The 13,770-nt window shown below is 38.1% G+C and overlaps 1 protein-coding gene across 1 annotated transcript in view; it reads right to left on the reverse strand.

The window, feature by feature from the left end:
* Positions 1-12,012, reverse strand: part of ipo11 (importin 11) — a 135,677-nt gene extending 123,665 nt beyond the window's left edge. The window contains exons 1-4 of the mRNA XM_074670879.1: positions 11,860-12,012; positions 7,237-7,386; positions 5,530-5,630; positions 968-1,040 (exon numbers count right to left, since the gene is read on the reverse strand). Coding sequence (XP_074526980.1) covers positions 968-1,040; positions 5,530-5,630; positions 7,237-7,374 — 312 coding nt within the window. The 5' untranslated portion in view covers positions 7,375-7,386; positions 11,860-12,012. The remainder of the gene's footprint in view (positions 1-967; positions 1,041-5,529; positions 5,631-7,236; positions 7,387-11,859) is intronic.
* Positions 12,013-13,770: the final 1,758 nt, after the last annotated feature.

The following is a 13,770-nucleotide window of genomic DNA, read 5'->3' on the forward strand; positions in this document are numbered from 1 at the left end:
ACTTTTCTCAGTGTTACTCATCCAAACCACACTCATCTGTAAAAGCATGCACAACTACTCCTGGAACCTTGATTTGACATAAACGGGCTGAGACTGGTGAGACATATGGGGTTTGAATTGCTTGCATTGCTTGCCATATGGATGCAATCAGTCCTGATGTTGGATCCCTCTCCCTTTGGGATGTGTAGCCCTGCAGGATCCAGGACTGAAGGCCAACAGTCAGAGCTATCCTCCGTGTTCACACAGGACCAAATGTTCAACTCATAGAGATATTCTGAAAATATTTGTTATGTTTCATTCTTCTCCAAACAATGCGAAAAGAACTGCCTCTCAGAAATGTTTTTCACTGGAATGACTTTTCAGTCGGAAGTTCTTGGAACCTACAATTACTGAAACTACACTGATGTTGCCTCTGTTTTCAGAGAGTGAAGTCCAGCGAAGAACGTACAAACCAGGCAAATGTAACGTATGGAGAAAAAATAATAATAAGTGCACTTTGACTCCAGACCAGTAGAGGGCAGCGAGACAACAATGACAAAGGCCAATGAGCAAAGATGACAGTATAGAAGGTGACAGACGGACCAGCATCCTGTAATCCATCCTATAAAAATTAGTTTATGTGGGGGCTCTACCAATCAGAGGGGCTAAGCTTGCAGGCCCGTAGCAAACACTTCTTCAAAAAGTCTCTAGATCTTGGGGAGGCAGTGTAGCCTTGTAGTCTAGGTTGTGGGTCCGTAAGGCTAGCCATTGAGGCCAGGATTTGAATCTAACCTGTGGCACCTTTTCTGCATGTCATTCCATACTCTCACCATGTTTCCTGCTCTATAGACTGTCCTGTCATTTCTGACACATCAGGACCAAACTGGAAAACTTCACCTGTTCATCATTTGGTATTTAGGAGACCTACAATATTCAAGATTAGTTGGCTTAATTGGCAATATTTTCCCTAATGGGAGGTGTTACTCACCTGATTAACAGGTTCATTGAAGTTTGTAATAAGACCAGCACGCAGCGATGTCTTCTCCTCTTCTGTTAAAGCACTATAAGAAAAAAGTGGGGTGATTAGAAGAAGCGGAAGGATCAATAACTGAGCTTAAAAGAGTGGAATTACGTAAGTGCATTGGGTTCATGCAGTGTGCTGTTAATTTCAATGATATGGGAAGTTCATCAGTTTGACGGAATGTGAATGAAACTTCAAAAAAAAAGGTCTAAGATAAATGTCTTTTCCTTAATCCTGCTTAGTTGAATGTTTAACAATATATCTTGCCAATAATCAAAGGTAAACTCAGATAGCTACAGACAAGTCAGTTACAAACATTAGTGTCATCATGTCTCAGTTGATCTACATTGATGTGGCAGCAGAGCACAAATCATCTAGAGACCTGCCACAGGGTAACACAAGGAAACACACTTGGACTCCAGATAAAAGGCAAAAAAGTGTTAAAGGTCCAAATACGTCAACGGCTCACTACAACAGATCTACAAAAAATGGAGCAAATCACTAAATGCCAGTAAACACGTTTTCTAACACTACCTGTGTGATGTGACAGAAAATGTTCAAACTTCACTTTTTTCCCACAAGGACACACAACACAAAGGGAACTACATGTTCAAGTTCTGAGCCACTTCTTGAACCAGTGACCATCTGACTTCAAGGTGCTGCTAAGCCAAAGCCATCATGTCGCATTGTGACAAAAGCGTGCCAGTCTGCCGGGCGTTGTTGGCGCAGCTCATATCCTAATAGACTCCTTATAATTTAATTTCAAACTCTGGACAACAACTCTAAAACTTTAATATGGTTAAGATATGAATATGGCATCAATCTGCCAAGTTTTTATGGGATCATTTAAATCCCTGTACGACACACCAGAGTGCAGGACCTGCCAGCTGCCTGATTTAATCAGTAAGCTTTGGATAAACTCCCTCCTCTCCCCTAACTCACATCTTGTAGTCCTCAACATGACTACATTTTTGTGAACAGGAAAACTTTCGTATGCAACAGAGTGACAGGCTCTGTATAAAAAAATAAAATGTACCCAAATGCACCCTGGTCCTGCTACTTGTCGATGGAGTGGGAGAGTGTTTGATGTATGGAATAAATCAGACTGTGACCTTGAGCACAGAGAACAGATTCGGGTGGAAGACAAATTACCAGGGGGAACATTGTGAATTAGGGAAACAAGATTTACAACACTCAGATTTGGGGTGAAGCCGAGGCCCAGAGGTAGGCTTTAAAGAAATACCGATTAGAGATTAAACCATATATTAACAGAATTTACTGTGTACCTGAGACGTGTTTTGATTTGCAGGCAAAAGTATCAAGCTGAACTGATGACAGGGGTATGAAAATCCAAAAAGATATTAAGATGAGAGGATAAAGCTGTTTTCATATAAGAAAGAAAGAGAAAAAGCTCACATTCTTTCATTTTTGTTATATGATCCAAATAAAGTGTCGATAGGAGTAGAAAATTAAATGTACAACACAATAAGTTATCATAACCCATGTGATCTTTTAAGCAATTTGTAGTGATGCGAAGGTTAACCCCAGGCTCACACTGAATCTGGTGCGGGTCCAGTGCGGCTTCCGCATGTAATCCGTATCATTAAAATCACTGTTGTAGGCTCACATTAGCCCCGTGTGGTGCGAGTCCGGGTTCGGGAGCCGTACGGCACTACGGAAAGAATCCGCATGAAGTCTATTTTTTTCCGGACGCCGGAGAGGGTCTGCATCAAGCTGAATGAAATATGACGAGCTATACAGGAAGTGAATTGCCTGGTGGCATGAAGATCCGTTGTTTTTAAAATAAAATCAGTGAACAAACTAATGTAACTTGACTCTTCTTTGTACTAGTAGTAAATGTAACATTACATCACACCCGGTGACGTGAAGTCGCATTTTGAGAACAAGGGACGACGAGAGACTCATCCTTGAAGTGGAAAGTTATCCCATTTTACATGACACATCCCATCCTTATAAGAATAAAGCAAGTCCAGACAAAAACGTGAACCCACGTGAGCTCCTCCTCTCGCGAGTGCCCTTTCCGTACCCAGCACCGGAGCCAGCTGCAGCTTCTATCTGGAGCTGATGTGAGTGGCAGCTTGCGGAAAATCCACACCGTATCTGGACTGCAACCATACCGGAGCCAATGTGAGCAAGGCGTAACAGTTCAGTAGAAAGAAACCTCTTTAAAGTTGCAAAGGTAAACTTCTCAATACTAAGCATTTGCAAATATGTGTTCACTTCAACATTTTATCTTGTTTAACATTAAAACCTTACCTGTTTGATAATTATTATTAATAACTGGAAAAAAAACTAGAAAATCACTCAGAGAGCACAGATCACCACCAAGCATATTGTGATCGCCACACAAAACACAAGTGTTAATTTAATTTTGTATTCCCTTTCAGCAGACTGTCTGCTACAATTTGGTGTTAGTTGCAGGTTTGTACAATAATTCGTTACCAAACAGTGTTAAAATTATGATGACCCAGTACATATTTCATATTCCAGATCTTAGTATCCAGAATATTGCCAGGATCTGGATTGTACTTTTACATCTGTCAGAAATTATCATGACCTTGTGTTGTATTCTTTTGCAAAGCAATCTGACTATTTATCGTGGAGTTATATACACATATGGTGAAAACAGCCCTAACTCACAATGATAAGGAATCCTTTAAAAAAGTCCTGGATCCAGACAGTAAACTTGATCACCTCAAAATGTAACCACTTCCTTATCCCATTTTGAACATTTCCTGAAAATTTCATCAAGATCTGTTTGTAACTTTTAAAATTATGTTGTTTACATACAAACACACAAACAGACAAACTCTCCCAAAAACATAACCTCCTTGGCAGAGGTTATTATACATCTTATGCACGGGGAGGTCTAAAGAATCAAATATATGCATTTGTGCCACAAGGAAACCCTGCACATACGTATTAAATTTTACAAAGACAAATGTCACCTAAGACAAATATATATAATCAAAGAGGAATGCCACTGTAGACAAAAATGGATCAATGGCTTTATGGGAAAATCCTAAAGTGAATCTTAATAACTTACTGCAAAGAACATCTTTTAAACTAAAAACTAGAAACACAGAATGAAAGTAAAGCAGACATAAAAAAGGCTGAAAATTAAGAAAAGACACAAGATCAGCTGCAAAAAATGATAAGGATTACAATAAGGTATTGCGTATTTCCTTTTTCTAATTGTACAGTTTCTTATTCATTTCTTGAAATGCTTTATTGGAGTTTATGCATGATTTACAGAATGCATTACGGACAAATGGCTGGCCCCGGTAAAGTTCTGGATGGCATTAATTAAAAGTCATGAGAGGAAGTTTTTGAAGTTATGAAAAAGCAATTGACCTTTTTTCACAGCAGCCCTTTTGACTTGGCGAACATAAAAGGACAGGTGCAACTAATAATGTTAATGATGGCTCCATTAAACTGAAATAACCCCCTCAGCACCAAAGGTGAGGCAGCACAACTCTGCACTAAGAATAGCTGTAGTCATCATTTGGGCAGAATTTTCACAGATCTCTAAATAATAATACAACAAAAAATAAATGGACTCCTCCATGTGCATTTCTACCCTTGTTTTTAGCAAAGCTGCAGCAAGTTGAGTTTTCATTTTCTTATGATAAGTTAAAATAAGCTCAGTTAAAAGTCATCCAGTAACAGAAGTTATATCCAAATATAAATGCTAATTGCACCCCATGCTTCGTATAGTGCCACCACCAGCTTTGTTCTATTCCACAGACTAACCAACCTCTGGATTAATGACTACGGTTCACAGCCAATCACACAAACAGCACAAAAAAAACAGAACCCCTTGCTCAGCACTCTAATAGTTTAGTGAACTACTGAAGAGAGAGAAACTACTTTGGTAAGAGAGGCAAACTTCAGAGAGAAAGAGCAAAAAAGCAGGATTGTGAAGTGGTCAAAGAGGGGCTTCAGAGTGCTGAGCAGAACTTATTACCTCTGGCCAACTGCTGTCCTAAAAGTTTAAGAGTAGGTTCAATTCAAATCCAACAAAAGACACCCAAAGACAGACCAAAGGCTTTGAATAGCCAAAGCGGATCTACTACCAGACCAATGGGACACAAAAGAATAAACTGAAAATCAGAGCATAATGGTTTGAATAAATTAGCATGAGAGGTAAAAGCTGTGAAAAGCGACAGAAACAGAACTACAGACGTAAGCTATAACTAGTGAAAGAAAAGACAATAGAGAAAATGAAAGCAATGACGATGGAGCAAAAGAATAAAAAATGCAACTACATACTAATCTGTGACTAAAACGATCTTAGAAGAACGACAAGGCCTTGGAGAAGGCGGAGAGATTAGGAATGATGAATAGAGACAGTAGGAGGAGACAGTAGAAGTAGACAATGAGGACGCAGAAAAAAAGACAGTCACTGGAAGAGAGAAGAACAAGAAGCAGAAAACGCCTGGGATGGAACAGGCAGAGAATAAGGCTGACAGCAAATGTGGAACAAGAAGACACTAGCAGGCACTCACTGAGGTGCTACTCTCCTCCAGTATCTGTCAATGCCATTTTTGAAGTAGAGCACAGCCAGCCACCTGACGTTCACATCCAGCATGTGGTTATTGAAGATATTCTGTGAGGGGAGACAAAAAGATGCTTAGCTGACATTGCTTTAATGAACTCCCACGGGCTATATTAAGGACATAAAGAATAATTTAGCTCAACATTTGAACTATAGTGACCAACATTTTATGTCGTGAGCTAAACTTGCAGGGCCAGTTATACATTTTAAAGCAGAGCATGCAAATGTAACCTCTGTTGGACACATTTATTTCTTTCTCGGTCACAGGTGTAAAATTGCAGCTACAACCCAAAAAATCTGTTCGAGTTCTTTCAAAGTGTTCTCAAAGTCATTTTGTTATTCACAGCAAAGGCAGGAGCTCCCCAGAGAGCAGCACAGTCGTATAAAATAACCGGAGTCTGGGCTCCTGTATTTTCAGTATGAGGAGAAAACACTTAAAGCGGAGGTTTAGTTTTTATATTTGTTTTAACACAGATAGAAAACATCCCCCTGTTGTATCATGGGAGCTCAGCAGCATTAACAAGACTCTTCAGCATAAATTCAAGAAAAAACCTGCCACTGCCACAAAACTTTATTACATCCATCAGCTGAGCTTAAATTTAACTGGCATAACTGACACCTGATTTAGTGCTGTAACCCATCCTTTTATCATCTTTGTACTGATGCACAGACACATAACTCTACAGAATTAAATCAGACGCTGCACACCTTTGGTTTAATTTTTATGGACCAAGAACAACAGCAGCTATAAAACAGAAGGCATAAACCAGATTTTGTCAGGAGCACATGAAATATTGCAGCATGCTATGTGTCTGGTCCACTGACACTTAAATGATTAAAAAACAATGAGCTTAGGCTGAGCTTTTCAAGTCAGGAAACTGGGTTCCAAATTTAGACTGTTTTGATCAGAGAAGTCAGACAAACTTATTCTCCTTAAAAATGTATTTTTAAATCTCCTTTAATTTTAACAGGAGACTGCATTCTGTCTTTTCTAAAATCTAATTATCATAATATTAAACATCATTTTTTTCCTAAGAATGGAAAAACATATTTGCGCTTAGCTGGGTGGAACACATCCAGAACCAATTTCTCTGCTGAATGCTTGCAGATAGCACTAAAATCCATCCTCTCTTCGAAGCCAGACTGAGACAGTACACAAACATGTTTGATAAAAGATCGGTGTAATCCTTCAAGGGTCACACAGGCTTTGTGGTAAATGTACGGTGAAAGTGAGGGGGAGGGAGGAAGATGTCCCAGCATGAAAAAAGAGATGCATCAGTTCAACTTTGTAAGAGATCAATACCTGGGCTTTGGTATCAGCAGATACCAATACTAACTTGAACTGGAACCAGTATTAGTTTAAAATTCTCTACTCCAAAATCTGAGGATGAGGCTTTATACTATTATTATATGGGATTATAAATTTGTAAATATTGTGAGTCAATCTCCAAAACTAAAAGGAATTACAAGATGAACTGTCAAGTGCCATTCTGTTAAAGAATTAATCTACCCTGAAAAATTAGGTTCCTTAGACACCAAAACATATATGCAAATTAAGCCTAAATCCAACTGTTTGTCTCTTATTAACATCAGTTCATTTATATATCCACCAGTATGGTTTGATTGTATCAACTGAATCGGATTTATCACCCCTCACCAGAAGGACAGAATAGAAGCCTGGCTGAGTCTCCCATTGCCGGAGCTGCTCCTCTGCAGGCTTCAGCACAGCTGTGTCCTGACTGGTAGCTTGGGTTAAGGCCTGCAGCACCACTGAACTGGCACCGTCTATATCCATAGCTGGATATATCTGCTGGGGGAGAAGAGGGAGGGAGGGAGGAAGGCAGAAACAGACAAGAGTTGTGAAAAGTTCTTCCTGGGAAGAAAAAAGAAAAAACGTCATCTTTTAAAATAGTTTCCCCACAAGGAAGACAGCAAACGACAGCTGAGGCAGTGAAATAACACCTACCAAAAATGTCAGAACAAGGAATCTGCTTTTGTGTCTCTCTTTATCCTTCCTCTGCCATTTTTATTATACATCAAGCAAAAGCAAATCCTTTTGGGTTTAAAGAAAACACACATGATAAAAAGACTGGCAGTCAACATTACCTTGGAAAGACCTTGTCTAAATTTTTGATAGTTTTAAGGCACCTTAGCCTCACAGGTCTAAAGGTGTTAAGGGTGTTTCAAATGACAAACCCTGAGTCAGTCAGCCCTGAGACTCAAAAAGGAATACACTAATTGACCAAAACATCCCTTTCAACAGACCTGTATGAGGAACTACAACTTTCAACTCTGAGATCAGCATTTCCACAGAAGTTTTAGAGCAGGTTAACTAATGACAAATATAAGATTTGACAGGCAGCATATCGTTGCTTTCATAAAAGAAAAGTCTTGTTGATTTTTCAAGTTACTTAAGAAAACACAAAAAACTCAGCTATATTTCGTAAGGAGTCAATTAAGGTAAAAAAAAATTGTTTTGTCAAAAAATGTCTCAGGCAATTATTTTAAGAAAGTGAGGATATTTAAAACTTGCAGGAAGCCCTACACAAAATGTTGCTGTGAGTGAAATAAACCTGTTATAACACAGCAAGGCTGCCATCTACTGTCTGGAAGTGGATACTCAGCACCATGTTCACAGAGAGATGTTTTCAATCTCCACATAGGAACCCAGTGACACAGCATTGTCACATACAGACTGATGATTTAATAAACAGCTCATGAATTATTCACTCAGTAACAAATCCTTATGTCACAGCTCTGTGGGGATTTATTTTTTTATTAACTGGAGCAATCACGGATGAAGTAGTACCTTGTCTTTGTGAGATTAATGAGGGACATTTTTACTTCAAGTGGCCGTCAGACTTTTCTTTTTCTCTCTTTGAACTTCTTGGATTGTTTTGTGTCGAGCAAAACCCCAGCAATAACAGCAACTACATACATACTTCAATTTTTTTAGGAATATGTTTCGGGAACCACAAACATAATTTATCTCATATCCGGCTTAAGAAATCCTAATAAGTCTGCAGCTGTAACATTGGTTCAAACATTATCTGCAGCCTTTTTATGTGGGATTTAAATGCTCCACATATGTATGTGCAGGGCAATCTGGCTTTCTCACTCAAGTGTAAGGTGAATTGGTGTCTCTTAATTGTGAGTGTGTCTTGTCTGAGTATGTATCAGCCTGTGATAGGCTGGTGAACTACCTGGGGTGAACCCTGCTTCTCACCCAGTGATAGTAATGGGATTGAGTCTAGCCACCCGCAACCCTGAAAGATATCAGCAGTAGAGATAATGGATGGGTGGTTTCAGAATTAGTGATGCATCCTGAGCTCAAGGCCAAAATAAACGTAAATGTCTGACATTTTCAAGGCTGAATATTGATTTAAAGGGGTTTCTCTCATTTTCCATTACCGATGACAAGATGAACTATTTCAATCCAGTAGAGAGGATGTCTTTGCACTCAGGCTCAAACTGTTTTTTCTCATCCTCACCAGCTGTTACCCAAATGATGGAGATGCTTTCCGTGCCAAAGTCAAAGACAAGTGTTTGTAAGGTCACAGATATTTCAAACAATGTCCCACTTTAGTGTCAAAATGTGATTTTGAATTAGACCAAAACTTAAAATAAAAATGCCATTCTGGCCCAAACATCAAAATGCAGATTAGTGATACCTTTCAATAATGTATTTTTCCAGCGTGAGCTATTCTTATTAGGCTGCAGCTATCAAATATTTTAGTATTCGTCTATTCTCCTGAAAATCCCATCAATTAATCAAGTAATTGGATAAAATACATTTTTGTTTAGTTAAAGAGCAGTTGTTTATCAAATGAAAATTTTTCTCTTTAGGAAATAGAATTTTCTGATACAGCATGTCAATAAGAGCACTCGCTTTGGTAGCTCCAAAATTTGTAAACACACTTTGACACATTTTTTGTGCCTTGTACATCTCATCAAATGTTGCGGACCCAAATGGCACCTGTTTCGTAGAATGACCCATTAGTCTCTTAACTCCAGAAAATAAGCTAGATTTGTTGCTAGTTGCTATTTTGTATAAGAGGTATCTTGAGGGGTCTAAACACTCTCTTAATATGGCCTTAGCTCTATTTGAAATACCACTCTTTGATCTTTTTAAAAATTAAACGATTCCTCGAGGCGGAGAAAATTACTCGAGTATTTTTTGTAATCGAGTACCTCGAATCATTCGAGGAATCGTTTCAGCTCTAATTCTTATCATATTCATCTTCCTGTTTGCACATCATAACCACTCAAAAAGTATGTATTGAATCCTATTCTCATTAAGTTATTAAAATCTGTTAAAAAATTTTAAAGAACCATGACTGAAATAAAGTAAATGTAACAACTTACTGTCCAACGATTGTGGAATCTAGTGTTAAATGGGTTGGTGATATAACACCCATAGCAACTCCATTTATTTGAACTATTCATTTTAAGCCAATTTTCACAAGCTTGGACAAAAATGGGTTTAATAAAGCAAGCTTCAATCTTACAAAGAAAAGCTATTCTTACACTTATTGATAAATGTATTCTAACAACTTTAAGCAGTTTGGTGTTTTTAGATACAGTGAAGACAAAATGTTTTTGTTGTTTAAGTTTTAAACAGGCAGTCATCTTTTTACAAAGTCACAGATTTATTAAAATTAATAGATTCAAAGAGGAAAAACCCACAAAAGCTGAAAGCTACAGAACTCTATGAAACTGAAAATGCTGCATGAAGTAACCATCAAACAAAACACAGTATTGGATATGGGGAGTTTAAGAACTGATTAATGGAAAAGAAAAAACATCAGAGACTCTTACAGTTAGAAGACAAAAAAGAAAACAACTTATAACCAGAGGGGCTTTGTACCAAAAACTCGTCAGCATGTGTTGATGGGTGTGGTGATAGTGGAGATACCTTGTTCATAATTTTGTTGTGAAAGGAGGTGTCCAAGCCAAGCCCACCTTGTTTCAGACCCCCTGGGTCGTTATGCTATCAGCAAATGTCCATAAGGTGTAGCACACAAATCTGATCCAATCGCTCAAGTGTGAAGCACAGATAATCCGTGCTAAAGATCTGATCTGTCTGCAGTGAGATCGAAACCTTAAATAGAATGATAGGTACTGTGATAGAACTTGGTGTATAGCAGCTTAAAAGAGAGATTACAAAGACAAGCAGAGACCTTCAGAACGATTAATCCGCGGTGTTGGTGATGAAAAAGTTTAACCCTTGCAGTACAGGTAGTCTTGTGTGCTAATGAGCCGGCATACTGACTAACGGTGATGGAAACAGAGCAGCCAAAGGGAACTGAGACATTACTGATTGCATTGTTTACATCTACTCCTTCACACGATGCACACGGCCTGTATCGTGGGCCAAATTTAAAGAAGATCTTATACACAAATCTCCCTCTTGTCATATCAGTACGACTTCTACATCCTCTATATGCAAAGGTGCAACGCGACTTGCTTGATACTAACAAGATAACTATGTACATTTTGTAACAGGTAGCTTACACGCATATGCTAGCTACGTTAGCTTGAGTGAACGGCCCTGTCACCTGGACAACGTGTTGGGTCCTGTCAACTGTAATCACTGGACGTGAGATGTTTTGAGTCTGCCATGAAAATGTTGAAGGGGAAAAAATCACTGTTGGGATTTTGTAGAAGGAAGCGGGAGCATACGTTTGCCTTTTAATTAACACTAAACGCAAATAGCATTTACGTTAGCTCTACAGACAAAACGTTAATCTATGATTCGACCAAGATCAATTCTTTTAGAGCTAATTAATCCTTTACCCTGCCCTTTTTAAATATAATAAAACGTTTACGTTAGGGCTATTTGCGCTCACAAGCTTTCAGACAGAAAACCAAATGAAGCATATCAAAAATCCGTCCTAAAATATGTGTAAAATAAGGTTATTTTCACGGAACAGCTGATACCAATTTGGAATCATTAGTATGGGGGTTCATGGAAACAGCAAATGCACCATTGAACATTTTGTATTAATTATCCCGAACTGTAAATGATTTTCGTAGTCAAGGCTAGTGGCCCTCTCTGTATATTAACTATGGTCATGGTGGAAATAGAGAACATAGCAGCTCATTCGCCAATATAACGGCAATACCCATAATTCTAGCCGTTCATATCTCAGACACCAAAGCTAGCTTTAAGTTAGCTGTCAGGCTAAACTTTTAGGAGAGGCAATGGTACAACAATGTTCATGTTATCGTCATTTTTTCTCAAGCAGAGGTTTGGAGAGACACACAAAACCGGACTCACCTAAAAGACTGACGGTGAAGATAAAACAGCCTGTTAACAGTAGCTGCTGAGGTTGTTTCAGTGTTAATGTGATGAAGAGAGTAACACACGCCTGTGCGAATGGCGCGTTCAGCACAGGAGTCGCGTGTTGATTACGTACGAAGTAAAGCTCGAGCGAGCTATCTGACGTCACCAACAGATGTACACGGCAGCTGTGGCTTGTATCTGTTGCTAAGTGGAATTGAATCCTGATACAAAGGCTGATGAGGAACAGATCAACTTGAAAATTCAAAATGGCCAAATAGACAAAATATTATGCTTAATAACAGTGATGGGTAGAAAAAAACTAAAATATTTAAAGAGGAGTATTATTCTTTCTGGATATTCATTCGAAATCTGTATACTATTTTCCAACCCAGTATCCATACTCTGTGTAAAAAAGAAATTTAAAAAATCCAGATTCTGTCTGTAAATGTCTCAAAACTTTCTGTTCTATATATAAGATGAGATCTTCATGATACTTGCTGAAATGATGAGGTCATCTCATACAGATCTACTGGTTTATGATATGTTGGAGGAGGGGGCCTCAAACACTGAGGTATGCCCATAGATATACATATAGCAATCCAAATAAATGTGATCAAATGGTTTTCCCCAACAGCCAATCAGATCCTAAAGAAAACCATCTAGCAACAAAAAGTGCTTTCTTTAAAATACTTTCTTTTTCAGTGATTTTCCTTCGTTTCATTATTTGAACAAGGGTTTCAAACTGAATTTATTATTTTATTCCCAAATCTGAGCCAGCACACTAAAATTCTCTGAAAAGTCTTAAATTAATCAAGAATAACAAACAACAACTAAAACACATTTATCTGTTCAGGGATGGAATTAAATAATTATATTTTGGCAATCAGAAAATAGTAACGTTCTTTAGGTTTTTTTTCCTGGACTCTTCTAAAACAGTTTTTGAAAACTCACATAAAACAGTAATTATATTTTAGCATTAAAGATATCATTTTCATAAAGAGCTTACACACAATGACTACAAAACCATTACAGAAAGATTTAAAAACAAAATTGGTTATCACTTGTGAACTTTTCATTTAGATAGACAGAAGCAAAAACCATTGACTGTGTGGTGGTCTCATAACTTTGTTAAGCACTGTAAATACTTATCTATCAAATTACATTAATCCAGTATTTTTCCCCAAACAGAAATACAGAGGGCAGCCCAACTGAAGAGAAGGCTGTTTGCGGAGCAGGAAGCAAAAACAAAACATCTGAGACAGAAAAATCCTAAAGCACCAAAATATATCAGAGAACATGTGAAAAATATGGATATTTTTTATTATGCAAAGCTGCTATGAGGATACCAGAAGGGCAGATAAAACCCTAAATGAAAGCACAATAACCCCTCTTTAAGAAAGAATGTCACCTCCTAAGTCCACTTGTGCTGTGGTACAAAGCTCAATTTTTTATGCTCCATGGCTCCTTTCAGCTTCTCCAAGCCAAGTGGAAACATCCAGGGCAGAGAAATTAGCCAATGCAATGTGTTTATAACTGAAGTTTATTCAAGGGCTGGGAAATGCTATCTCCAAAAGTTACATTCCCCACATCTCCATATAAAATGACAAACTTTACACCAGAATCAAACCTTTTTACAACCTAATGCAAAAGCAGTTTCTGTTTTTCACAGAATTTATTTTTAACACACCTGAACTGTACTGATTTTTTAAATATATAAGTCAACCAACTAAATTATATTAAAGACGCAATGTGTTGAAATGGGAATATTTAGCTAGAAACAAAATGAGTGGTGCTGACATGATGTCTAAGAAAGGGTTTTATTTCAGTCTTCAAAGTGTCATAAACAAATTGATCCAGAGAACATCATGTCAGTGTCCTGAAGCGATAACCCATGACTGTGGTTTC

The sequence above is a fragment of the Halichoeres trimaculatus genome, unplaced genomic scaffold, assembly GCF_033239565.1.
Source record: "Halichoeres trimaculatus isolate MK-OKI-2021-1 unplaced genomic scaffold, fHalTri1.1 fHalTri1_scaffold_5, whole genome shotgun sequence".
Classification (NCBI taxonomy): Eukaryota; Metazoa; Chordata; class Actinopteri; order Labriformes; family Labridae; genus Halichoeres; species Halichoeres trimaculatus.